Source organism: Elgaria multicarinata, chromosome 4 (assembly GCF_023053635.1).
Source record: "Elgaria multicarinata webbii isolate HBS135686 ecotype San Diego chromosome 4, rElgMul1.1.pri, whole genome shotgun sequence".
NCBI lineage: Eukaryota > Metazoa > Chordata > Lepidosauria > Squamata > Anguidae > Elgaria > Elgaria multicarinata.
Window position 1 is genome coordinate 14,089,810 of NC_086174.1, and position 25,585 is coordinate 14,115,394.

At 42.3% G+C, this 25,585-nt stretch overlaps 1 protein-coding gene across 1 annotated transcript in view; it reads left to right on the top strand.

The window, feature by feature from the left end:
* The first annotated feature begins 327 nt into the window (after nt 1-327).
* The window catches only part of PNPT1 (polyribonucleotide nucleotidyltransferase 1), a 36,352-nt gene continuing 11,094 nt past the window's right edge, over nt 328-25,585 (top strand). Inside the window, exons 1-21 of the mRNA XM_063123802.1 lie at nt 328-551; nt 2,316-2,376; nt 2,557-2,631; nt 2,863-2,968; nt 3,666-3,715; nt 5,103-5,166; nt 5,274-5,321; nt 6,634-6,747; nt 8,417-8,603; nt 11,382-11,433; nt 12,725-12,782; nt 13,634-13,730; nt 14,684-14,786; nt 18,010-18,080; nt 20,162-20,198; nt 20,893-20,959; nt 21,040-21,129; nt 21,562-21,615; nt 22,137-22,246; nt 24,384-24,455; nt 24,554-24,617. Coding sequence (XP_062979872.1) covers nt 337-551; nt 2,316-2,376; nt 2,557-2,631; nt 2,863-2,968; nt 3,666-3,715; nt 5,103-5,166; nt 5,274-5,321; nt 6,634-6,747; nt 8,417-8,603; nt 11,382-11,433; nt 12,725-12,782; nt 13,634-13,730; nt 14,684-14,786; nt 18,010-18,080; nt 20,162-20,198; nt 20,893-20,959; nt 21,040-21,129; nt 21,562-21,615; nt 22,137-22,246; nt 24,384-24,455; nt 24,554-24,617 — 1,795 coding nt within the window. The 5' untranslated portion in view covers nt 328-336. The remainder of the gene's footprint in view (nt 552-2,315; nt 2,377-2,556; nt 2,632-2,862; nt 2,969-3,665; nt 3,716-5,102; nt 5,167-5,273; nt 5,322-6,633; nt 6,748-8,416; nt 8,604-11,381; nt 11,434-12,724; nt 12,783-13,633; nt 13,731-14,683; nt 14,787-18,009; nt 18,081-20,161; nt 20,199-20,892; nt 20,960-21,039; nt 21,130-21,561; nt 21,616-22,136; nt 22,247-24,383; nt 24,456-24,553; nt 24,618-25,585) is intronic.

The window sequence follows — 25,585 nt, forward strand, 5'->3', positions numbered from 1 at the left end:
CCAATTCTCTCTCGTAAGAGCAGAGCTGGAAGAAGCCGCTCGCGTCCTAAGCGTTTCCTATCAGCCTGGCAGCGAAAGAATGCCGGCCACTAGAGGGCGCGCATGCGCCACAGTGCTGTCCTCGGAAATCGAAAGCGAACCTCCAGTAGTTCTCGTTCTCGGCCTCCGCTCCGCCCACCCGTTTTATCTCATTCATTCGTTCCTTTGCCTCCCACGCCCCGCCTCCTTTCTTCCACGCTCTGGCCCGGGCAGCCAATGACGCTCGAGGTTGTTGCGGCGAGCCAATCAGCTCGCGTCTTAGCGCGAGGGGGACGGTTTGCCGGTGACTCTGGTGTCATGGCCGCCGCCTGCGCGAGGTGCCGTTCGTGGCTGAGGTGGAGGGCGCAAGCAGCGCGGCCAGCGGTGGCAGCGGCCTCCTGGGGAAGCGGCACCATGGGGCCTTGGCTGAGGGGGGCGGGCTGCCTTCGCCTGGCGCGGCTGGGGCCGGCTAGGGGCCTGTGGAGCTCGGCCCCTGGCTCCACTAAAATGGTGTCTGTGGATTTGGGGAGCAGGTAAGGGGGCGGCAGGTGGGGTTGGTCGCCTTGCCCCTGGCAAAGGGAGGGTCTCTTTCCTTCCTCCCAGCGGGGCTTAAAGTCTTACCAGGCTTCAGCCCCGGAATCTGTTTCCAAAACCGCTGCTGAGATATGTGAAGTAGCCTCTGACCACGTGCAGAGTGCTTTCCCTCATCCCTAGGGAACTGCTGCCCTGAGAAATGGTAAACAAAAGCATTTCTGGCGGAGAATGCTTTTCCCTCACGGCTGCGCCAATCAGGGGTGGTTCATGAAGTAATGATAAAGAAAAACACTTCCAAATCTGTGCAGAGGGGCTTTTCCCTCACTCCTAAATTATGAAGAGATGAAAGCACTTCTGGGCATTTGTTGAGTTACTTCCTTGCAGCTGAGCAGCTGCAGCCTTATTGAAGCAGTAATACATAAGAGTGTTTCTGAGCATGTGTAGACTGCCTTTCTGTCACCACTGGACAGCTGTAGCCTCTCCCCACACAGCTGTAAGTATCACGAGTTCTGGGGCAAGTAGTTTGTCTCCCAAATTGACCTGAACCTAGGACTGATCTCTTTAGAAATAAACTCTCCCCTCCTGTCAACCTTGTGTGTGTTTTCCTCAGGTCCATGTAGCTTCTCTCTCCCTAGAGTTTTGCCTGTTCTCTGCTATTGGGTCCTTTTCCTCCCCTTCTTTGGGATATAGGATTGCCACTGATACAGGATGAGGAATCCTGCTTGCCCAAGAATAAAACGCATGCATTAATGTGATTTTCTGTAACATCCCGATTTCTCCTTTTGCTTATCAAGGAGTTTATTGTGCGGTGTATGTTTTTGAGCACAGAATTCCTGGTAACAACCCCCTGCCTTTGACCTCCAGTGCTCCGCTGTTTCTGTTTGCAGAAATATAGATGGCCTTCACCACACCATACCCCAAACAAACATTGGTAGTATTAAGAAGTTCTGTCCATATCTTTGTATGGTAAACATACCATGTTGGAATACATAGTTGAGAGCCCATCAGGTACCTAAGATCATCTTCTTGGCCCGCCGCTCTGACTATGTCACTCCACTTCTGAAATCTCTTCATTGGCTTCCAACTCACTCCAGAATCCAATATAAACTTCTCCTGCTGACCTTCAAAGCTCTTCACGGTCTAGCTCCTGCCTATCTCTCCTCTCTCATCTCACACTATCGCCCCGCTCGTGCTCTCCGCTCCTCTGATGCCATGCTTCTCGCCTGCCCAAGGACCTCCACTTCCCTTACTCGGCTCCGTCCTTTTTCTTCTGCTGCCCCTTACGCCTGGAACGCTCTTCCAGAACACTTGAGAACTACAAACTCAATCACTGCTTTTAAAACTCAGCTAAAAACTTTTCTTTTCCCTATTGCCTTCAAATATTGAGTCTGTTCTGACTCTATACTGTTAGCTTCACCCTACCCGGTGCCTGTTTACACTTCCCTGTGCCTGTTTGCATTCTCCTTCCCTCTTTATTGTTTACTACAACTTATTAGATTGTAAGCCTATGCGGCAGGGTCTTGCTATTTACTGTGTTATCTGTACAGCACCATGTACATTGATGGTGCTATATAAATAAACAACAATAATAATAATAATAATAATAATGGATCTGGCTCAATTTTGTGTGTGTTATGTATGTCCTATGTAGATAGTTGGACGTTGTGCTGCATCTTTCATGAGGTCACACCGATTATGGATGAATAATAGCATATGTTGTATAGCAATAGATTAAAATTAACTTTTCCCCCTCCTCTTTCTAGAAAATTAGAAATCTCTTCTGGAAAACTGGCCAGATTTGCTGATGGCTGTGCTGTTGTGCAGGTAGAAAACTTCTCTAAACTCAATTTGTTCATACCGTCAAGAGATGTTTCAATCCTTGGGGGACATTTTATGTGACTTTTAGGTCAAGAAATATAAGTGTTCATCTCTCTATGTTCTGTGAACCAAAAAACCAGCGTGATTAATCTCTCTTTTTCCTTTCTCTCGCTTTAATAAATTAAGCTAGGCGATACAGCAGTCATGGTGACAGCAGTCAGTAAAACAAAACCTTGTCCGTCTCAGTTCCTGCCTTTGGTGGTAAGTATTATATTGAGCTGCATTGAAGTACCACACATAGTGCATAACTGTGCATAGGATTATGCTAGTCATTTAGAATGCAAAGAAATTATACAATTTCTAGACAAATGTCTAGAAAATGATTTCATAATTCTAGGTGAACCAAATAAACTGGAATGTTAACTCCTGATGTATTACTCCTGAGGTATATCCTCTACTTCGTCTTAATAACTGGCTCTTTTGTTGAATAAGGTTGACTATCGGCAAAAAGCTGCTGCGGCAGGAAGAATTCCTACCAATTATCTGAGACGAGAACTGGGTTCCACGGACAAAGACATTCTTACAAGCAGAGTAATAGGTATACACTACAAACCCAGGCTGTACTCTTATACCATTGCAATGAGTTCTTGTATATTCAAAGAAGGGGGGTTGCAGTTCCTCCAATATATGAATTTGCCTTTATGATTCTATTTATTTATTTATTACATTTTTATACCTCCCAATAGCCGAAGCTCTCTGGGGGGTGGGGGGTTCACAAAAAGTAAAACCATGAAGAGCATAAAACAACCAACAATTTAAAAACACAAATACAAAATACAATATAAAAAGCACAACCAGGATAAAACCAAGATTCTATGCATCTTAGGTCATTCAGCATGACCCTAGGCATGCTTACTTAGAAGTAAGGGAGAGGGCCTTTTCTTCAGCAGCCCTGCACCTCTAGAATGGACTGCCCCATCATTACAGATTTTTAGACACATCTGCAGACACATCTGTTTTCTTTGGCCTCTTATTGATTGTGTTTTATCAGACTGTTCTTGTGTTTTAGCTGCAATTGTGGATTAGATTTTAGTACTGTCTGGGTATTTGTTATTGCTGGTGTTTATTGATGTTATCAGTGTTTGCAGGAGGTGGCTGTGTTTTTTGCTGTGTTGAATTTTATCATGTCAGCCATCTTGAGAGGGCTTTTGCCCTTAAGGATGCCTAGAAATATTTTAAATAAGTAAAATATACTTTTTATAAGAAATCTTCAAATATTTCATGCTGTTTTACAGATCGGTCAATTAGACCACTTTTTCCAGCAGGCTACTTTTATGATACACAGGTAAGTTACTCTGGTTGTTCTTTACTTTTAGCCCTGTTACTTGTGTGCCATTGGTAGCAAATAACTATTAAATAGCTGCCTTTTGTGTTACTATTACTTAACACATGTGGGCAATATCACTCTGTTGATAAACCTGACTTTTCTGTGAGAGGCAGGACTAAGAACCTAAGAAGAGCCCTGCTGGATCAGACCAATGTCTCTCTAGTCCAGCATTCTATTCACACAGTGGCCAACCAGCTGCCTGGGGGAAACTCACAAGTAGGACACAAGTGCAACAGTACCCTCCCACTCATGTTTACCTGCAACTGGTGTACATAGGCTTACTGCCTCTGATACTGGAGGTGGCATATAGCCATCAAGACTGGTAGCCGTTGATAGCCTTCTCTATTAATTTGTCCAGCTCCCTTTGAAAGCCATCCAAATTGGTGGCCATCACTACAGCTTGTGGTAGTCAATTCCATCATTTAACTATGTGCTGTGTGAAGAAGTCCTTCCTTTTATCTGTCCTGTAGCTCCCATGAATCAGCTTAATAGGATGACTCCAGATTCTAGTATTATGCGAGACAGAGAAAAATGTCTGCCTATCCACTTTCTCCACACGATACATAATTTTGTACACCTCTAGCACGTCTCTCCTCACTTACCCTTTTTTCTAAGATAAACAGCCCCAGACGTTGTAACTCACCCCATAAGGGAGTTGCTGCAGCCCCTTGATCATTTTAATTGCCCTTTACTTGGTGAAGTAGTCAGCTGTCTCTTCCTTTTGCAGTGTGTTAGAAAATAATGTTTAGATGAAGTAAAAACAGTTAGAACCATGTTCTGTACTCCTGTGTAAAACATGGTGGCACTCAAAAGTTTTTATTAAGTGGAAGCTGTTTCTCTCAGGGTTTTTTTTAAAAAATAAAATAGCATGAAGATAAATAACATCAATACATTAAAAAAAATCACAACTCACAAAAATAAATGGCAATAATAAAATAATTTGCAGTACATTTAAGGGGGTTTGACCCCAATTAGAGCAGATGGGAGGAACCCAATGAATTAGTTTCCCTTTTTAAAAGATAGATGTAGATGGGACAATGAAAATAAAATAAAACATGAAACCTGGTGGGCTTCCCTGGGTTGAGAAGGCGTTCCATAATGTTGGTGCCATAACTGAAGGTTCTGCAGCACCTCAGTTGAGGAGGGAACTCAAAAGTAGGATCTTGGATTTTGATCAAAGTGTACATGGAAAAACGTATGGGAGAAGGCAGTCCATATCTAAATGTGACTAAAGTCCTTGCATTTACAGAGAATTTGGCTAATATAATTTCCATAAAACCATAGTCCGTAATATATTGAATAGCATTAAATGAAACTATCAAACCCTTTTTCCTCCTTGCACCAGATCCTTTGTAATCTTCTAGCTGTAGATGGTATCAACGATCCTGAAGTACTGGCAATCAATGGAGGTAACAATTTTTTTGTAAAACATTTCCCTGCCCTTCCACCCTGCCCCCAGAATAGTTGGTGTGGTGTTAGCAAAACGGTTTCAAGTAACAAATCTTATTGCTTTTAGCATCCGCAGCCCTTGCATTGTCAGATATCCCATGGAATGGTCCTATTGGTGAGTAAAGATGTTAATGTAAATTGCAGTGAAATCCAACATTGTATGAGGGGTGTTCCCCCTCCCACGTGACCCCCCCCATCTACTCCAGAGGGTACCCAATTCTCTGGGACAGATTTGGGGGGGGGCACTTCCCCATTTTGCTGACAGAAGCAATTTCATCAGTGGGAAGTTTTAATTGGATACCATCCTTGGTTTTTAAATCATGACACAAATTTAAGAACCAACAAACCAGATGCATTTTATTGAATTTTAAAGGTAGAATTATATATTTTTTAAAAAAAACATGCCCTGTGATGGCTAGAAATGTTTAGAGGGTTAATTACATTGTTCCCCAGTTTGTCATTAAAGGAGAAATCCTAACTTCTGAACTTCCTCATATAATCTCTGGTACGGCACATAGATAAGGAGATTTTTCTTTCGTCCTGTCACAATTATACCTGCAAAGTTTAGGGGCTCAAATGTGAGCAGTGATCCCCCAAGGACTTTGTTAGCCCAGTTAATTATACCTCTCTGCATCTTGTCATTCGTTTTTCATCCAGTTAGGGCCAGGTTAATAATAATTATTATTATCATCATTATTATTATTATTTCTCTTGATTCCTTTGGATCAAGGAAGTTAATGCTTTCCAAGGAACATAGCATGTGGGTGCATCCAACGTAGTGACTTTTTTTTTTAAGGCCCATTTCATTCTGTTTTGCAGCAGTGTCTCTGTTGGTTGCTTTGGGGTTTTGTAGTTTTGAATTTCCACAGACCTGTGCCAAAGTGGATTCACGCTCAGTTTGTACAACCCGTAAACTGACTTGCTGCATGCATTGCCTAACAAAGGCCAGAATCCAAAGGGCAATCTTAGGCTTGTGCTAGCATAATGAAGTTCTGATTGCTCTTTATTTAAACAGCTGGTCCACCATCCTTTCTGTATCAAAACCCACTTTAGTAATGCCCTGCAGTTTCAAAAGCAGTTTGCCACGTGGATAAGTAAAAAGGGGCTGTTTTTAAAAAATGTCATGGGAACTAGTTCCACAGATAGACCAAGCAACACTGGATTTGTTTAAATAAGTACAAATCTCCTCCCTGACAGTGTGCTGAGTAGAAGTAAGTTAAGTGTAGTGGGGCAGCTGTTAGAACATTTAGCTGGTAAAGTGAAATCTCTTGACAAGTACTGTGCAACTTTCTCAAACTCTATTAGCCTGTCTATTTTAGAAACACTTCTGAAAAGTACTCACACAAGCTCTTGAATTAGTTTTGTCTCCATTGCTAATTCAGAAAGCGAACTGATGGAATATGCTAATTTATGGAGTTTCTTCTTAGGTGCGGTGAGAGTAGGATTTATTGATGGAGAAGTGGTTGTTAATCCCACTCGAAAAGAAATGTCTTCCAGTACTTTGAATTTAGTCGTATCTGGAGCTCCTCGAAGCCAAGTTGGTAAGTGATTAAAAGTAGCGTCAAGGGACGACTTGCATGTGTGAGTTGGCAATCGCAGGTCAAAACACTGCAGATAAACCTTGCCTATTGCTTCAGATAACTTCGAAAACAATCATTGAGCCTGTTCAGACAACATGCTAAGCTATGATGGCTAAGTGTTTTGAGCTAACCAGGGTGGCTTAGCTTGTCATGCGTAGGGCATTTTCTCTAGCCAGGCTGGCTTCATAACTATGGTTTAACCACCGTCACTAACCACACAGTGTAAGGGAAGTGATGGGCAGGCAAGAGTACATTTAGGGTAGATTTGGGGAAGGGGTCAGTGGTTAGGAGGCAGGGTAGAGTTAGAATCCGTGGGATTTGATTTAGAGTAGGAAGAAGTGGGAGGGAGTGACTTTTGGGATTAGAATTGGGAAGGGGAAGATGGGTGACAAAAAAAGCATGGGAGAAGAGAAGGAGGTTCTCCCATTTTCTGTTGATTGGAGGACAAAGAGGTATCCACAGATCTTGGCTTAAGTAGGTAGCCAGTCAAACGTTGTGGTCACCACCAAGCCTTCAAGGGTACTCCTGATTATTTAGTGGATTTTTAAAACTACCTCTCAGGATAAATTGTCATGGTGATTTACAGTAGTTAGTAGTACTGAGCTACAGAAGGCTTGCAGAGCAAAAAAGATTACTGAGACAAGGACAAAACACCTTAAAGCAACCACCTAAAAAGCATTTCCCACCTTTGATGAGCAGTTGGCAATTTTAGCCTTGGCAACTATTTGGACCATCTCCCAATTATTGTGTTGAATTTCGAGAGCTGCATTTCTGCCCATGGCTCTTAGTTTATCTAATTCCTGTTGGAGAGGGGGGTAAGAAAGAAGGGTTTTTTAAAGAGAGAGATCAAAGCTTGGAGAAACAGGGATAAACCTTTGTATGTGCAAGACTTCTTGATGCTGCCATTTAAACTTAGCTTCCATTTACACTGGCCATCTGAGTTTAACTCGGTTCCCATGTAACAGTGGCAAATCGTGGGTTAATTAACCCAAGGTTTTCCGCACATCCAAGGCTATTTTGAATATTCAACCTTCAATCGGGCCGTTCCGGGGTTGCTACACGATGTCTGAACCTGGACACTATAGGTTAAGCGTGGGTTAAACAAACCGCAGTTAATTTACTGAGACCTAGTTTGCAAATAACTACAAGCTACCATGGGTGAATTTCCCTACGAGGCTTGCTGTTTTGCATTTTGAAAATTTAAGCTATGGTGGGATGGGGGCGGGGGTACCTCAGCTTACTGTTGAGTACAAACCCACCAAGGGTGGGTTGTTTCCATGGTTAACAAGCCACCCAGAACCCATGCCCTGTTTTAGGGTTGCAGGTGGCTTAAGCATCCCAGCAACCCACCCTCCAGGTTCTCACATAATGACAAGCTGCAGCATGCCCCCACTGGGGCTTGAATTTTCAAAATAGCAGCCAGTGGTGCAACAAGAAGCCCCACAGGGAAATTGACCTACAGTGCCTTCCCGTTATTTATGAATCAAGTTCAATACACACTCCAGCAAAACATTGGATTAATTTGCCTACAGTTTGTCACCATTAAGTGTGAACAGCCACTGTGATATGAGTTGGTAACTACAATGTATCGCTTGAAGACAGTCACAATGTTCTCAATTTGTATCAATAGTTATGCTGGAAGCCTCAGCAGACAATGTATTGCAGCAGGACTTCTGCCATGCCATCAAAGTGGGCGTGAAGTATTGCCAGCAAATAATTCAAGGCATACAGCAACTGGCCAAAGAGCAGGGTATTGCCAAGAGAACTGTCCAGAAGTTATTCACAGCTCCCGAAGAGATGGTGGAATATGCAAAGCAGTAAGTATGGGAAATGATTGAATAGCTAGCTTAATAAGTGTGATTTTCTTATCCAAAAATCCACCTACATAAGTCCATAGGAACACAGGAAGCTGCCTTATACTGAGTCAAACCCTTGGCCCACCTAACCCAGTGTAGTCAACACTGGCTGGCAGTGGCTCCCCAGGGTTGTTCCAGCTCTACCTAGAGATGCCATAGATCGAACCTTCTGCATGTGCTTTACCACTGAGCCACACAACCCTTTCCCGTATTCAAACAAATCGTCAAAATCTGCTGCCAAAATATAAACTACACTTACACTGGGCCTGTTCAGACAACAGGCTTAACCCATGGTTAGGCCGCTAACCGTTTTGCAGCAAATGGTTAGTGAGCGTGTTTCACACGACACACTAAGCCATACTGACTGTGTTCAGACAATACGTTAAGCCACAGTGGTTAAGCTTTCCCTGGGCTATAACTTACATGACAGTTTTAAAGTTGTAAATCTTCATGTTTGTATATCATGGGTTTAATTGTAAACTGCCCAGATAGGCTTGGCTGTTGGGCAGTATAAATATGTAATGAATAAACAAATTTGAGCTAAACATCATGGCTTAGTGTGTTGTTTGAACCATTTCTAACCATGGTGGCTACATAAGCATGATTTAAACACACTCACTAACCATTTGCTGCACGATAATCCGTGGTAGGTTAAATAACCAACCATCGACTATATAAACCACCATTGATTATTGTGTTGTCTGAACTCAGTCAGTGTGTATTGTTCTAATAACTAAAGAGAGCAAGTGGGATTTTCATATAACTGCAGTTTGGAGCAGTGAAGTTCTATATGTGAGCTGCTATATTGTAGGGGATCTGTTATTAATCAGCTTGAACGTCCACCCTTTCCCCCTTCACAACCACCCTTAACACATATGGTGGGGATCTTTCTTGAGCAAAAAGGCTGTTAGATGCTGGAGTCTGTCCAACATCCTTCAGATGTTTTGATAATGAAGTGAGGGTGGGAAATAAATTGAATTCTGAATTAAACACCCAAATGGCAGGGAGTGAAACCTGTGTGGGAAGCAGCAGCAACCTGATTTACACTGAGTAAGCCTTTTAAAAATAAAATGCAATTAAGATCTTTAGATGTATAAATTTAAACACAGTCTTGGCCAAATCAGACACTTATCTAGCAGTTTTGCAATATGTTGTCTGACATATTGCTGTTGCTTCTTGACGAACGGTTATGCTTGATTTTGCACCTATGTACAACAGTGTTAAGCATCTACTTACTGCTGTGTGGGATGGAGAGCTAGCATAGAAGTTAAAAGAATATAAGCTGTAAATTGGAAAGTCCTCTGTTCAAATATCCCCTCCACCATCAAACTCAGATGTTGGCCTTAGGCAAGCCATTCTCTCTGGGCCTCATCTCCCCATCTGCAATCTAGATGCAGTTGCTTTTGCCAAAGTAATTCCAGCAGCACTCTGGGGGCAATGAAGCTCTGCTCCCAGTCAGCTACAATCCCCGCTGTATTCCAGGTGAGTTAGGCTAGGCTGAGCTAGCGGTGTTCTTTAGGGTAGCAGGCGGGTGGGTGGTTTCTAGATCTGCCCTTACCATGCCTCCTGTGCATCATGTAATGGTTCTGCATATCACTCTGTTTCCAGTATTCATGTGCAGGTGCCGCTGCTTATGTAGTCAACGTGGCACTATATGCATACGTGCGCACACTCTTATTGGCAGACTTTGGGGAACTCTTAAGGTTTACAGAAGTAGAAACCTCCTTATCTATGTCCTCCTCACCCAATTTAAATTTAGGTTGTGGGTTCCTCTGAAGAGGGATCAACCTTTGGCTTACATTACTCCTTCAAGTGCCATGTGCACTCACAGCGATCTGTAAATGAAATTATCACAAGAGTTAAGAACATAAGAAGAGCCATGCTGGATCAGGCTGAGGGTCCATCTAGTCCAGCACTCTGTTCACACAGTGGCCAACCAGCCATCGGCCAGGGATCAACAAAGCAGGACCTGGTGCAACAGCACCCTCCCGCCCATGTTCCCCAGCAACTGGTGCACACAGGCCTACTGCCTCGAATACTGGAGATAGCACACAACCATCAGGGTTAGTAGCCATTGAGAGCCTTCGCCTCCAGGAATTTATCCAACCCCCTTTTAAAGCCATCCAAATTGGTGGCCATCACTACATCTTGTAGTAGTGAGTTCCATAATTTAACTATGCGCTATGTGAAGAAGTACTTCCTTTTATCTGTCCTGAATGTCCCCTCAATCAGCTTCATGGGATGACCCCGGGTTCTAGTATTTTGAGAGAGAGAGAGAAATGTCTCCCTATCCACGTTCTCCACACCATGCATGATTGTGTACTAGTGTTGGAGCAGGCTTGGGCGTCCTCCTTTGCCCTGGTTGCCACAACAGTGGGCCATAGGCTGAAACCACTAGGTAAACTAGCGTGGAAAGCAGAAAATCTCTCTAGCAGGAAAGGCCTGACCATGTGAGACAAAGGTGGGCGTAAACACATTTTGATCTTTATGCTGCTTTCCTTTTCTGGCTCCAGCGATATCTCCCATAATTGTTTTATTTTTGCTGGATTACTACAATCTGTTTCAAGGCAGGTGGGACACTTCTATAGATGGAAATATATGAAGTACTAGCAATGTGTTGTCATTTATGCTTACCTCACCTGCCTTTAAAAGTCACAGATAGGCCAGGTTTGGATTAAAATATATTTCTTATAATTTCCCCCTCTTTTCTCCCCCCCTTTTTTGTTTTGTTTTGCAAAGACTTGCATCTGAAAAGATCACTGCAGTGTTTTCCAACTTCGCCCATGATAAAGTGAGTACCTAAACTCATTTTGCCAAATTGCACCTGAATCGCTTCTAAGTTTTCATTGTCTGCCTTCAACCTGTTTAAAGTAATACATACCATTTTAATTTAGCTATTTGTACCCTAAATTTATTCCTCTTGTCTGATGAAATGTAAATGAGAATGCAAGGAACACATTCCCCCCACGGTCTCCTCAGTAACCTCTGTTCTGTATTGAACAGCCCTGATCCAAAAAACTGGAAATATCTTTGAAGGCTGCAGGCTCGCTGATATGCTTCCAGTTTTCGTGAAGCGATTAGGGTTGGAGAGTGGAAGCCTCTGAGTTTTATACCTTTCTAAATTTGAGAGCCAGCAACAAACATTGTAAGCCACGTGTTGAGATAGCAGACAATTCTCCGTGCTAGTGATGCTAAGCCTAGAGAAATCACATGAATTTTGGACAATGTACAGAGTAAAATGCTTTTGAACATTAAGGCTGCAATCCTATGCATGTTTAAACAGAAGTCCTACAACTCCCAGCATTCCCTAGTTACCATGCTGGCCTGGTTGTAGATTTCTTTCTGTCTAAACGTGCATAGGATGAGCACTAAATCAGTAGAGAATTTTTAAATCTATTTATTATTACTATCCCACCTGGAAAATGACACTCAAGGCAGCTAACTATCACAGGACCTAACATTAATGTACTTTATATACATCTTACCAGACTGTTAATTATATAACAAATAAAATCTTTAACTTTAATTGTTCTTATTGTTTACAACAAATGAAAATGCCTGGAGGAATAAGAATATTTTTGCCTGGCTCCAAAAAGATTCCAACGTAGGCATCAGACAAGCCTCTTTGGGGAGGGTGTTCTTTAGCTGAGGTTCCACTGCCAAGAAAGCCTTTTCTCATTGGAGGCTGGTGGCTCCGATGTCTGTGGGGTGGTGAATCCGCTCCGGGTTTCAGTCAAAACACTAAAGCAGCTATCCAAGGTGCAAAGCACCTCGGATAGCTCCTTTAGAGTTCTGACTGAAACCCGGAGCGGATTCACTGCCCCACTGGCATCGGATCCACCACCCTTCACTGCCATTTCTTCTGTTACATAGTGAATCTCTGATTATGGAAACACTCAGAGAAAGGCCTCGGCAGGAGATCCAGGCAGATTGATATGGGCAAAGACACTCATTCAGGTATGTGGGCATTCAGTCAAGCATTTACACTGGCTGTCAGGCGTGGAATGTGCAAGTGATTCAAAAAGTCATCTCAATAAAATTCAGAACATTTCTAGAGCTCTAATCGAAAACTTTCATTGCAGATTTCAAGAGATGAAGCAATTAACAGCATCAGGCTTGAAACAGAAGAACAGCTGAAAGGTCAGATATACTCATTATTTAGACTATATATAATCTAAAATATTATAGTTTTGTGGTGTTTGTCTACAGTTCCAGACCTGGCAGATAAAAGCGTGACTGTAGTTTTTGGGGGGATACAGATGTTTCGCTGGCCTAGGCTTCAGTGAGGTGGTGAATCTGTGTCTGGGCTGTACACCTTCAGATTGCACCTAGTGGCTCACATGGTTAAATGCTTGCCCAATTTTTTTTTTTAAAAAATCCCTGCTTATAGAAAGCTAGCATGTCAGGAAGAAATTGGCAAACCGTTTTTATATGCATGGATATATATTTTTCTAAGAGGACATTGTCATATGAGCCCCTACCTGCACTCTGAAGTGATAACTATGTCTGGGCTATTATCAGCTCAGTGAAAACTAAGGCTGCAATTCTATACACACTTACCTGGAAGTAAGTCTAATTGAACTCAGTAGGACATATGTCTGAGTAGTCGTGCATAGGATTGCACTGTAAGCCAGTTTTGTAGCTGTCTTTGTCTTCTGGATGAAGATGAAAGAGGAGTATGTGCTCCCCCCCCCCCCCGGTCCCCCATCTTCTCTTCCTGACCGTCAGCAGCACTTAGGATGCTTTTCTCTCATGCTAGGCTTTCTGTTGTGTGTTTGCTGAAAGCCAACCCTTTATTATTCTAGGTGCATGGAGGACAGCTCCTGCCAAGGGCTAAATTTGTAAGAACAGGGAAGTTTTAAACACTTGGCAAGTGCTTCAGATAGGGGAATTATGTTCTATGGCAGCATCTGTTATTTCCCTCGTGGTCATACTGTTGGGGAAATAATTGTGTGTGCAGCTTGTATTTCTGTTATTTGTTTTATCCCTAGAAAAGTTCCCAGAGGCCGAGCCTTACGAAATGATGGAATCCTTTAATGTCGTTTCTAAAGAAATTTTTAGAAATCTTATTCTGAATGAATACAGAAGGTAAATATGGGATTTACTGTTTCTATTTTTAATCAGGTTCATCCACAGAATAAGGACATAAATAGACCAAAGGAAGGATAATTCCCACTACCCTTGCATATAAGCTAATATGCACACGGTTCCTTTAGGAAGACAGCTTGTGAATGGTGCATCTACCTGAATATGCAGTTTGGAAGTCACATTCAGTTAGAAACCTGCCTAATGTATAGCATCCTTCTTTGTGGTGCACAGTTAAGACCTGTACTCATTAGGCCTTTCTTCAACATGGCACCCAATGCCCTGGTTAGTACACAACCACTAACTACAATTTGAGTTGTTGAATTGTTGACTGTCGTGATGTGTTCGTTAACCACGAATAACCCAGAAAGAGAACCCATGTTTTGTTGTTGGGTTGTCATTATGTGGGAACCCAGGACTGTAGATTGATCATCGTTTGTTTCACTAAGCTACAGAGGCAGTCAACAAGAGCAGTAAAAAAAAAACCCACAGCTGCTCTACATGCCAGTGCTCCAAAGGCATTTGCGATACAGAGAGGGAGCAGGTGAAAAAGGAGGGAAAGACAATCCAGGTATTGAGAAAACAAACCATGGTTAGTTTGATTGTCTGCCGGGCAAACCCTGGGTATGATTAAATAAATCATGGGTTAGCATTATGTGCGAACCAGGCCAATGTGTGCACATCAGGCGGGACTAGAGCCAGGGTCAGGAGCCATGATACAGCTCCCCCACGGCTCTATCGATAAAGGGCAATACCTACAAAACCAGAAAAAAAGGAATAGTTTTTTTCCAGGGACTTTTTGCCCTTGAAAAAAATGGAGGTAAAACAGGTTTTTGTGGGGGGGTTTACTTTGTCTGCAATGGATTCTTAACGCATCCAGATCAAGTATGGAGATGAGGTGAACAAAGACTCTGGGAACTGTTCTCTTTTGATGTTTCTTGTCTTTATTCCTACAGATGTGATGGTAGAGACTTGACTGCACTTAGAAATATCACTTGTGAAGTGGACATGTTCAAAACCCTTCATGGATCAGCATTATTTCAGAGAGGTCAAACCCAGGTATTCACCTTTTTTCTTCTGGAAGCTTTTTTGGGACTGTGTATCCTGGAAGCATAGTTATCCTGGACTGTCATAGACACATAGAATAGTAGAGTTGGAAGGGGTCTATAAGGCCATCGAGTCCAACCCCCGCTCAATGCAGGAATCCACCCTAAAGCATACCTGACAGATGGTTGTTCAGCTGCCTCTTGAAAGCCTCTAGTGTGGGAGAGCCCACAACCTCCCTAGGTAACTGGTTCCACTGTCATACAGCTCTAACAGTCGGGAAGTTTTTCCTGATGTCCAGCCAGAATCTGGCTTCCTGTAACTTGAGCCCGTTATTCCGTGTCTTTTACTCTGGGAGGGTTGAGAAGAGATCCTGGCCCTCCTCTGTGTGACAACCTTTTAAGTATTTGAAGAGTGCTATCATGTCTCCCCTCAATCTTCTCTTCTCCAGTCTGAACATGCCCGGCTCTTTCAGTCTCTCTTCATAGGGTTTTGTTTCCAGACCCCTGATCATCCTGGTTGCCATCCTCTGAACACGCTCCAGCTTGTCTGCATCCTTCTTGAAGTGTGGAGCCCAGAACTGGACGCAATACTCCAGATGAGGCCTAACCAAGGCCTAATAGAGAGGGAGCAGTACCTCACGCGATTTGGAAACTATACTTCTATTAATGCAGCCCAAAATATCCTCGATACTTATTCGTATATCTTCGAAACCCATTTATACATGTTTCTATACCTATCAGTGTTTTATTTTATTTATTTTAGTTTACTTCTAACTAACATTTGGGTTGGCTCATATTCTGGTAATGGTGTGGGGGGAGGCATAGCTCAGTGGTTAAATGCAAGCTTTGTATGCAGGAGGTCCCAGCTTTAATCCCCATCAGCTCCAATTTAAAATGGTTTCAAGTAGAAAGGCTCAAGAAGACCTTGGAATGATGCTGTTAGTGACAGCTGGATGGACCAATGGCCTGATGCTGTGTAAAGCAGCTTCATACATCAATTAAAAATATAGAACACTTGGGGCACATTCCAGCCAAGTTAAGCACGTTTAACTCCTGTTTATTTGAATGGAAGGGATTTAAACATGTGGGTAGCTCCTGTTGAAATTAGTGGCTGTTCAAAGTGCTTTGTTTCAGCTGTAAACGAATATGGCAATTGAAGTAAGTAAATGAAAACGGCTCCACCCTGAACATTTGTATGAACAAAAAGATATGTTGCTGTCAGCAGGATCTTCTTGGATAGATTTCCCTCCTCTGAGTTGTATAGAGAGCAAATTATGTGTGCTGTCTATTTAGATGTTATGACCTGGGACTAAAATAAGGGGTGCTTTAGAACTTAAGAAGAGCCCTGCTGGGATCATATCAAGGATCCACCTATTCCAGCACTCTGTTCACACTGGCCAACCAGCCATTGGCCAGGGACCTACAAGCAGGACACGGTGCAACAGCACCCTTCCACCCATGTTCCCCAACAACTGGAGTATATAGGCTTACTGCACCTAGCTACTCAGTGGTGGGAAAGCAATAATCCTGTCATGAAAGCGAATGCTATAGGTTAGTGATATGTCGTTGGCCACCAATTTAAATGACATTTCTGAAATAGTCTTAGATACATTCGGATGCATCTCATTTTCTGTGCTAAGCTATGGCAAAAACACTTCAAATAAACTTGGCTGCTTCTCTGCCGAAAGGCAAAATCGTTCCTAACTTTCTCTGAGCGTGCTTATAAAATTAGAGTGTACATATGTTCTGCATCACTATTAAAAGCTGTGCTGCGTGTGTGGGATGTGCGTGTCAGTGAATGAAAAGGTCCCTGTGGGCGAATTGCTTAAAATAGCAGCTTCTATGAATCAGACCTGATGCTCTGCTTAAATTGGAGGGTGGTAAATGTTATTTTATTTTATTTTTGGTTCTGTTTTTTTCTGAAAATCTGTTCAGAGGAAATGTATATAAACTTGACTGCAGCTTCTTTTAAATACGAAAAGTTTATTATACTTTAAACAGCGTCAGTGACCTGGTCTGCTGATTTGGGGCGGAGGTGGGGACTGACTTTTATCCGTAGAGAGTGCTTAGAAGGTTTGCCGGACATCTTCGTTTTATCCCTCCGGGTTGCTTTTCTCCTGGAGAAAGTACCATGGGGATATCAGGCCTCATAGCAAATGTAATATCTGTACCTGTTCATAGTCAGTGAAAAAGGGCTCAAGTTAAAGGAAGCCAGATTCCAGCTGGACATCAGGAAAAACTTCCTGACTGTTAGAGCAGTACGACAATGGAATCAGCTACCTAGGGAGGTTGTGGGCTCTCCCACACTAGAGGCATTCAAGAGGCAGCTGGACAACCATCTGTCAGGGATGCTTTAAGGTGGATTCCTGCATTGAGCAGGGGGTTGGACTCGACGGCCTTGTAGGCCCCTTCCAACTCTGCTATTCTATGATTCTATGAAAGGGGTGGAAAGTTTTAACCAAAAAAGTTGTTCTTTTTAAACCCAAGAGGAATAGTGCAAACATTGGCTCAGTTCACACAACACTTTTCTTTATGCAGTGTGAAAATTCCACTCAATGGTGGAGTTTTTAGGAGGTACTCACTACACAACATGTTCCAACTCCACCATCGTGTGAATGTGGGCTCCCGTGGAGTAGAGTAAAACTCAATGTGGCGTTTGATTAAGAGTTCCTCCACCCTCTCTCCTCCCCCAGTCCTCCCGATGTTATCCCATCAGCCATTGTAGTGAAAAAAACAATCCTGGCAGCTCTCCTAGAGCAGCTCTTCCTCCGTTGGCCACTCTAGCCAGGGAACTCTGTAGCTCGTGGGGAAACTCCACTCAATGCAGCACGAAACTCCATAGAGCCCTCCAGACAACACAGAACACAAAGGTTGTGCAGGAACTCTCCTCTGCATAGCGTGAATATTCAGGGTGGAATGTTGTTGGTTTTTGAAAAAAACCTCCACCGTGGGGTGGAGTTTTCCCTCCAGACAACACATTTCTCAACAGTGGTGTAACAGCTCCACCATGGAGTTCTAAAACCACCATTAAGAAATATGTTGTCTGAACTGAGCCATTGCTTGTCCTTGAGTCCCCTTGGATATCAGTGTGAGGGTTTACACATAGAGCAATGCGGCCTTATTTGGATTTGGGAGAGTGTGTTTTCAATTGCTGTCACTTTTATTTGTAGAGAACTTCTTTATTTGCCTCCGAATGGAAATATTTTCGCAATACCTTTCTTTTGTTTTTATTCTAGGTCTTATGTACAGTTACATTTGATTCTTTGGAATCAAGTGTAAAGTCTGATCTCATCACAACAGCCTTAAGGTATCTGCTTCCATCCCTCTCCTTTCAACAGCATAACCCACATTTTGGTTTCGGTACTTGTTGTACCATAGATCTTTTTTTATTATTATTATTTTTTATTTAAGGATTTTTATGCCGCCATTCAGCCAAAAAAGGCTCTCACAGCGGCTTACAAAAGTATTTTTGACAGTCCCTGCCCACAGGCTTACAATCTGAAAGACATGACACAAAAGGAAAGGGGATTGGGAGGGAGGAGGAGGAGGGGGAAAAGGAAAGCAAATTCAGGCACTACAATCTTAGTTGGAAAGTTCAGCAGTTACAGTTGACAGCAGGAGGGAGGGGGCTCTCAGCTGGAGCTGGACCCAGGCACGGTGGAGAGGTGCCTGGCTGCTGCTTCCTCCCTCACTGGTGGCCTCTGCAGAGACAGTTGGTAGCAGGAGGGAGGGGGCTCTCAGCTGGAGCTGGACCCAGGCACGGTGGAGAGGTGCCTGGCCGCCGCTTCCTCCCTCACTGGTGGCCTCTGCAGAGACAGTTGGTAGCAGGAGGGAGGGGGCTCTCAGCTGGAGCTGGACCCAGGCACGGTGGAGAGGTGCCTGGCTGCTGCTTCCTCCCTCACTGGTGGCCTCTGCAGAGACAGTTGACAGCAGGAGGGAGGGGGCTCTCAGCTGGAGCTGGACCCAGGCACGGTGGAGAGGTGCCTGGCCGCCGTTTCCTCCCTCACTGGTGGCCTCTGCAGAGACAGTTGGTAGCAGGAGGGAGGAGGCTCTCAGCTGGAGCTGGACCCAGGCACGGTGGAGAGGTGCCTGGCTGCTGCTTCCTCCCTCACTGGTGGCCTCTGCAGAGACAGTTGGTGGCAGGAGGGAGGGGGCTCTCAGCTGGAGCTGGACCCAGGCACGGTGGACAGGTGCCTGGCTGCTGCTTCCTCCCTCACTGGTGGCCTCTAAAAAGGCTAAAGAACTTTTTAGGTTCTTTTGTTCATCGTCATCAAAGAAATGGAGAAAGGGCCATAGCTCAGTGGTTAGATCACCTGCTTTTCAGGCAGAAGATCTCAGATTTAATCCCTGGCATCTCCATTTAAAAGGATCAGGTAACAAGTGAGATTCCTCGCCCTGAGATTCTGGAGGGCTGTAGCTAGATGAACACAATGACTATATTCCCACAACGTGATAACCCACACTCAATCTTGAGTGTGGGTTGTCATTAGACCATGGGTTGTGTTGGAATGTGGGTTGCCGCATTGTCTGAACTCAGCCACAATAGCACACCATGGTTTGTTAACCACGAATCATAGAATAGCAGAGTTGGAAGGGGCCTACAAGGCCATTGAGTCCAACCCCCTGCTCAATGCAGGAATCCACCCTAAAGCATCCCTGACAGATAGTTGTCCAGCTGCCTCTTGAATGACTCTAGTGTGGGAGAGCCCACAACCTCCCTAGGTAACAATCTATAGTTCTCAGCCCAACAACAAACTATGGGTTCAGTTTAGAATCAAGACTGATGATTTACATCATCATACCACAACATTCCTTAGCTAAACCAAACAGAAGTTATCCTAAAACATTACAATACACAGTTTAAAGTTATCAACGGTTTTCTTAGGATGAAAGGGCTTGTTTCTCTCATAGGGCTGAAACCTAGTAAAATCTAGAAACCTAGCTTTTAATACCATATGCCATTTTGGATACTTTTAAAGAAGAAAAGTAGTTAATAAATTGTTAGTTGACAATTTATGGGACCAGTTTTAACTGATAAGCAAAAAATTTAATCAGTGGTGCTGAAAGTTTTAATCAGTGGTGCTGTTTGAGTCCTAGGTGTATTACAGCACTAAAGAATGAGAAAGAAAAATTAAAACAGAGCCTTTCCTTAAAGAATGTACTAGTTTGTATATAATAGTCATATGTCTTCTGAAGTTTTCAAGGAACTTTCAGGCTTGTATGGCCTGGGAGTGATGCTGCCAAAAATGGAGCCTCTCAGGCCTGGGTCACGACTCACTCCTCATGTGTCTACTCAGGACAGACTAGACAGAATTTTATTTTAAGTTGTTCATGGATGTATTAAATTATGTGTGTCTCATTCTATGTAACACTTATTTCTACTTTTAGTGGAATTAAAGAAAAAAACTTCATGCTCCATTATGAGGTAGGACTTGTTTCTCTTGAGCTTTTTAAAGACCATCTGCGCTTAATCATTAAATGTCATTACTCAAAATTTAGGGCTGACTCCCACATTGCCCTTTTTATGAGGAAAAAAATCCTTCTTTATATCAAACGTCTGTTCCCAGGGCCTAAAAGAAGCTGGCAGGATGCTAGAGGGCATACGCTATCTGTATGTCGAAATGGCATTGTGGCTGTTATCTTTGTTGTGGTTTTTAGGGTGCATTTAGAGGTTGTGTTGAAGTGTAATGCGCTGATTGTATTGCGATTACTTTTAATTGATTTGGGATTTTAATACCATATGCCATTTTGGATACTTTTAATGAAGAAAAGCAGTTAATAAAAGTACTATAAATAAAGCCTCCTCTTGCCTGAACTGATCTCTGAAAGGAACACACTCCTTTTCACTTACTCCTTGATTTCCTGGGCATTTTTGGCAAAGATCATGATCATGGAAATGAGCCCTTTGAAATATGTGTCTATATATGCTTTGTGTGTGTGTGTGTGTGTGTGTTTATTCCAAAAGGTAGCATATTCTGCAAAGGATTCATCATGTTTTAGAGTCTGCGTTTTGTTACCCTTTTGGATAAATTTCATGAGTCTTTTGCCTTAAAGTGGATGCTAACCGATGAGCACATTCTGACATTTTCCCTTTTGAAATGTGGACGTTTATTTTGCAGTTCCCTCCGTACGCAACTAACGAGATTGGCAGAATTACAGGTGTAAATAGGAGAGAACTTGGTCATGGTGAGTAAAAGCTGAAGTTGAATATTTACACTAAAATTGCAAAATTCTCTTTGCATTCACTACTTAATTTTTACCTGTAGGTGCACTTGCGGAGAAGGCTTTGAAGCCAGTTATTCCCAGTGGATTCCCTTTCACAATAAGGGTCACTTCAGAAGTATTGGAATCAAATGGTATATGACCCTTTTCTTTTGGTTTATAGCTAAGAGCTTCTAATTGGGAGAAGAAGGGCTTGCAATCCTTGGAAATCTCTGGCAGTGTTCTAATTTCAGGAGGGAGTAACAGAAGGGGGCTATACAGGGCTATGATTGGGTAATCAGGGTGGGGTTTGTAGATTTCCTTTCCCCTCTAGTTGGGAGAACAGATCTCCAATCCCTTTAATGTTGCAGAAACTTGGTTGAAATTCCTGAAACACATCAGATTTAGGGGGCAGCAGCATGTCCCATAAATCTAGAAGGGGATGTACCTGTGTTTAGGAGAGATACAAATCAAAAGATGACAGTTGCAAATTTATGCTACGTTGTTGTTCACTTAAATTTAGAAAGATGCTGAATATTTGGGGGTGAGGGAAGATTGTTAGTGTAACTTATGCTTTCTGTCTCTAGGATCATCATCAATGGCTTCTGCTTGCGGTGGGAGTTTAGCATTGATGGATGCAGGTATGCACAATGATACATTCATATTTTGAATGCATTTATACATTAGGGAAACTATGGAAATGATATCCAGCCGCTCTGACCATGTCACTCCACTTCTGAAATCTCTTCATTGGCTTCCAATTCACTCCAGAATCCAATATAAACTTCTCCTGCTGACCTTCAAAGCTCTTCACGGTCTAGCTCCTGCCTATCTCTCCTCTCTCATCTCACACTATTGCCCCGCTCGTGCTCTCCGCTCCTCTGATGCCATGCTTCTCGCCTGCCCAAGGACCTCCACTTCCCTTACTCGGCTTCGTCCTTTTTCTTCTGCTGCCCCTTACGCCTGGAACGCTCTTCCAGAACACTTGAGAACTACAACTTATTAGATTGTAAGCCTATGCGGCAGGGTCTTGCTATTTACTGTGTTATCTGTACAGCACCATGTACATTGATGGTGCTATATAAATAAATAATAATAATAATAAATAATCATTGGAAGTTATATCATGATACAGCAATATATATTTCTTTTTTCGTTTTAGGAGTTCCAATTTCATCTGCTGTAGCAGGTGTTGCTGTAGGTTTGGTTACCAGGCCTAATTCTGAAAAAAATGGAGATATTGAAGATTATCGCTTGCTAACTGACATTCTGGTGAGTTCCTAGTTAGTCCGTTTCTCAGTTTGAGATGTTATCAACCTGTTAAATCTACACTCTATGCTTAAAACAATCAAAATTTCCCAGCAACATGATAAAATTCAGCACAAAGAAAAACTCAAATCTGTAACCCATATAAATTATGCTTAATTATGCACAAATTCACAGCAACAACAGGAGGCTAAGAGGCAGATCTATGAATCATGAAGTCTTCAGTTTGAATCTCTCCTTGGCTATGAATTCACTGGATGGCCTTAGGCAAGCGACTCCCTAGTCTCTTATCTCCCATCTGCAGTAAGGGGATAAGAATACTGACCAGAGTTCCAATGTAATCTATGGGAAGTGCTTTGAACACCATGAAAATGTTATAAAAATGCACAGCATTAAGTTTTATCATCAGTGGATGTTGGAGAATGCCCGCTTCTTAACACTTCCTATGTCAGTAGGAACAATGCTCCACTGGGAATCGTGCTTTGATGGGTTATTGTACCTGATTGACACTGTCCATGCATATTGACTAGGCAACTGTGCAAAATCTGTCTGCACAAATTTTCCATACCTTCGAAACTCACATTAATCACACTATTGCACTAGATGAATACATGAAGGTCTTGAACTGGTATAAATGATTTGCTTACCTGAAATCTCAAGAATTGTAGTTCTTTTCTCTGAGCTAGCATTCTCTAACAGAATTTGCAACAACTTTATTGGCTTCAAATCCACTTAGGGCAAAATCTTACGAATGTTTATACAGCAACATGCCTAGCATTGTGTCCTTAGGCTTACAGTGTCGTACTCAAAAGTAGCTGTACTAAAAAAATAACAGTGTTTGGCTATCTCTGAGAAAACCACAAAACTAGTTTGGGGCAGGGTGGATAAAAATGAATGATTTTTTTAAAAATCGGATTTTTTTAAAAATCGGATTTTTTTAAAAATCGGATTTTTTTAAAAAAATTTAATTTAATTTAATTTAAATTTAATTTAATTTAAATTTTTTTAATTTAATTTCATAATTATCGCCTAGCTACAGTTATCCATGCTCTGATAAACTCTCATTTGGATTACTGCAATGTGTTATACGTGGGGCTGCCTTTGAAAACGGTCCGGAAACTTCATCTGGTACAAAACAGGGCAGCACGGTTCCTAACAGGGACTGGTCGACGAGACCACATCACGCCAGTCCTTTTCCAGCTTCATTGGCTGCCAGTCCAGGTGCGGGCCCGATTCAAAGTGCTGGTATTACCATTTAAAGCCCTAAACGTTTTGGGGCCAGGCTATCTGAAGGAACGCCTCCTCCCATATGTACCTGCCCAAACCCTAAGGTCATCCTCAGGGGTCCTTCTCCACGAGCTCCTGCCAAAGGAAGTGAGGCAGGTGGCTACCAGGAGGAGGGCCTTCTCTGCTATGGCACCCCAGCTGTGGAATGAGCTCCCTAAGGAGGTTTGCTTGGCACCTACATTATATGCTTTTTGATGCCAGATGACTACCTTTTTATTCTCCCAGCATTTTAACAGTCTATAAATAAATTTTAAGTGATGTTTTAAATTTGTAGTTTTGCATTGCTGCTGTTTTTATCTGGTTGAGCTTTTATATTGTATTTTATATTATGGTTTTATACTGTTGTTTTATACTTTGAATGTTTTTAATTTTTGTGAACCGCCCAGAGAGCTCTGGCTATTGGGCGGTATAGAAATGCAATAAATAAATAAATGTGTTTCTAATAGTATAACCAAATCAGTATTTTTTTGATATAACTGTAAAACTAATCTGAAAAGTTGCTATTCTAAAAATGAAACCTTCATCTGGTTGTAAATATTAAGATTATACCAGCAAGAATGAGTCTTTGGTAACTCTGAGTTGTGTAAAATATAGCGAGGAAGAGTGCACTTTGGAGTGGAGGGAGTCACATGATTAAATCAAGTCTTTCTGAGTAGTGATTTAAATCGGGATTTAAATCATGATTTAAATAAAACTGATTTAAATCAAATCCACCCTGGTTTGGGGGCACTGGGAGAGGCTCCCAATGTGCAAAGATGGTGCAGCAGGTATGAAGAAATTAATCCGCTGATTGCAGTAAACCATGCATCATCATAATATGTTTGGTGGAAAACACAATGTACTTATTTTTCTGCAGGGAATAGAGGATTATAATGGCGATATGGACTTCAAAATGGCTGGAACCAATAAAGGAATAACTGCGTTACAGGTATCATAGTCTAACCCTCTTCCCAAAAGTTCTGTCCCCCAAAATCATGCTATTGGTGCATTTCAGTGACCTTAATTTTTTTGTTTGTGCATCATTAGGCTGACATCAAGCTACCAGGAATACCCCTTAAAATTGTAATGGAAGCTATTCAGCAAGCCACAGGTAACTGCAATGCTCACAGTATTCAGTTTTTGGTTTATTTCTGTGCTGTTTCGTTTTTGTTCCATGAAGAGGTTAATAAAAAGAACAAAGTAGGTTATAAATCTGTATCAATGTCCACCTTATTGTCTATGTTTAGACTCCGCTTTCTTTTATATTTGGGTAGCAATCTATACAAAGAGGGCTTCTAAATAAAAGTCTCTTGCAAACTACTATAATGATATATATAATGTTGTTGTGAGTTGCTAGACTCTAGAAGTTGCATTTAGCCCATCACTCAGAAATGTACCTTGTTTCTAGTGCACATGCATATTATTAAGGTATGCACATGAGCACTAAAGCACCAGGCTGTGCCAAGCCTGTCACACGGTGGATACTGCAATACATTTTGAACTGCGGAACCATATCGTCAGTTGCATTTTTCTCATATCTTTAGCCCAAAGGACAGGCATCACATTGGCTTTTAAATCAGTGGAGTAAATCAACGCGAAGTAAATGAATACAGCAGAACACAAATAGAGAAGACTTCAGCAATGTGTAATGAGGGGAGGGAGCTTGGGATGAGAATAGGGGTGTTACAAGCATATCCCCATTTTCATCTATGCCAGCTTCAAGAGAGCCCAGATGCTCTGAATAGTACAAGATTAGTTCAACATTAAAAAGTCACGCCCCTCCTAAACCTATTCGATCTTCTGCAATCTCCTTCAGTCCTCCAAACAGAAAGCTCATTCAGTGGCCTGACAGAAATGAGTAATTTGAGGGTGGGGGGGAAACATGCATTGATAAAAAGTATGGCTCTTCTTGTGCAAGGTTGATTTATCCACTAGGATGAAGAAAGACAATAATGCAATATTAGTAGCCTCTTTTTCCAATACTTACCCATTAGGAGTATGATTCATGATATATTCAGAGAAACCTTAATATAAAGAAAATCGAGAATATCTAATAGGTTATTAACCTCATTAACGTAA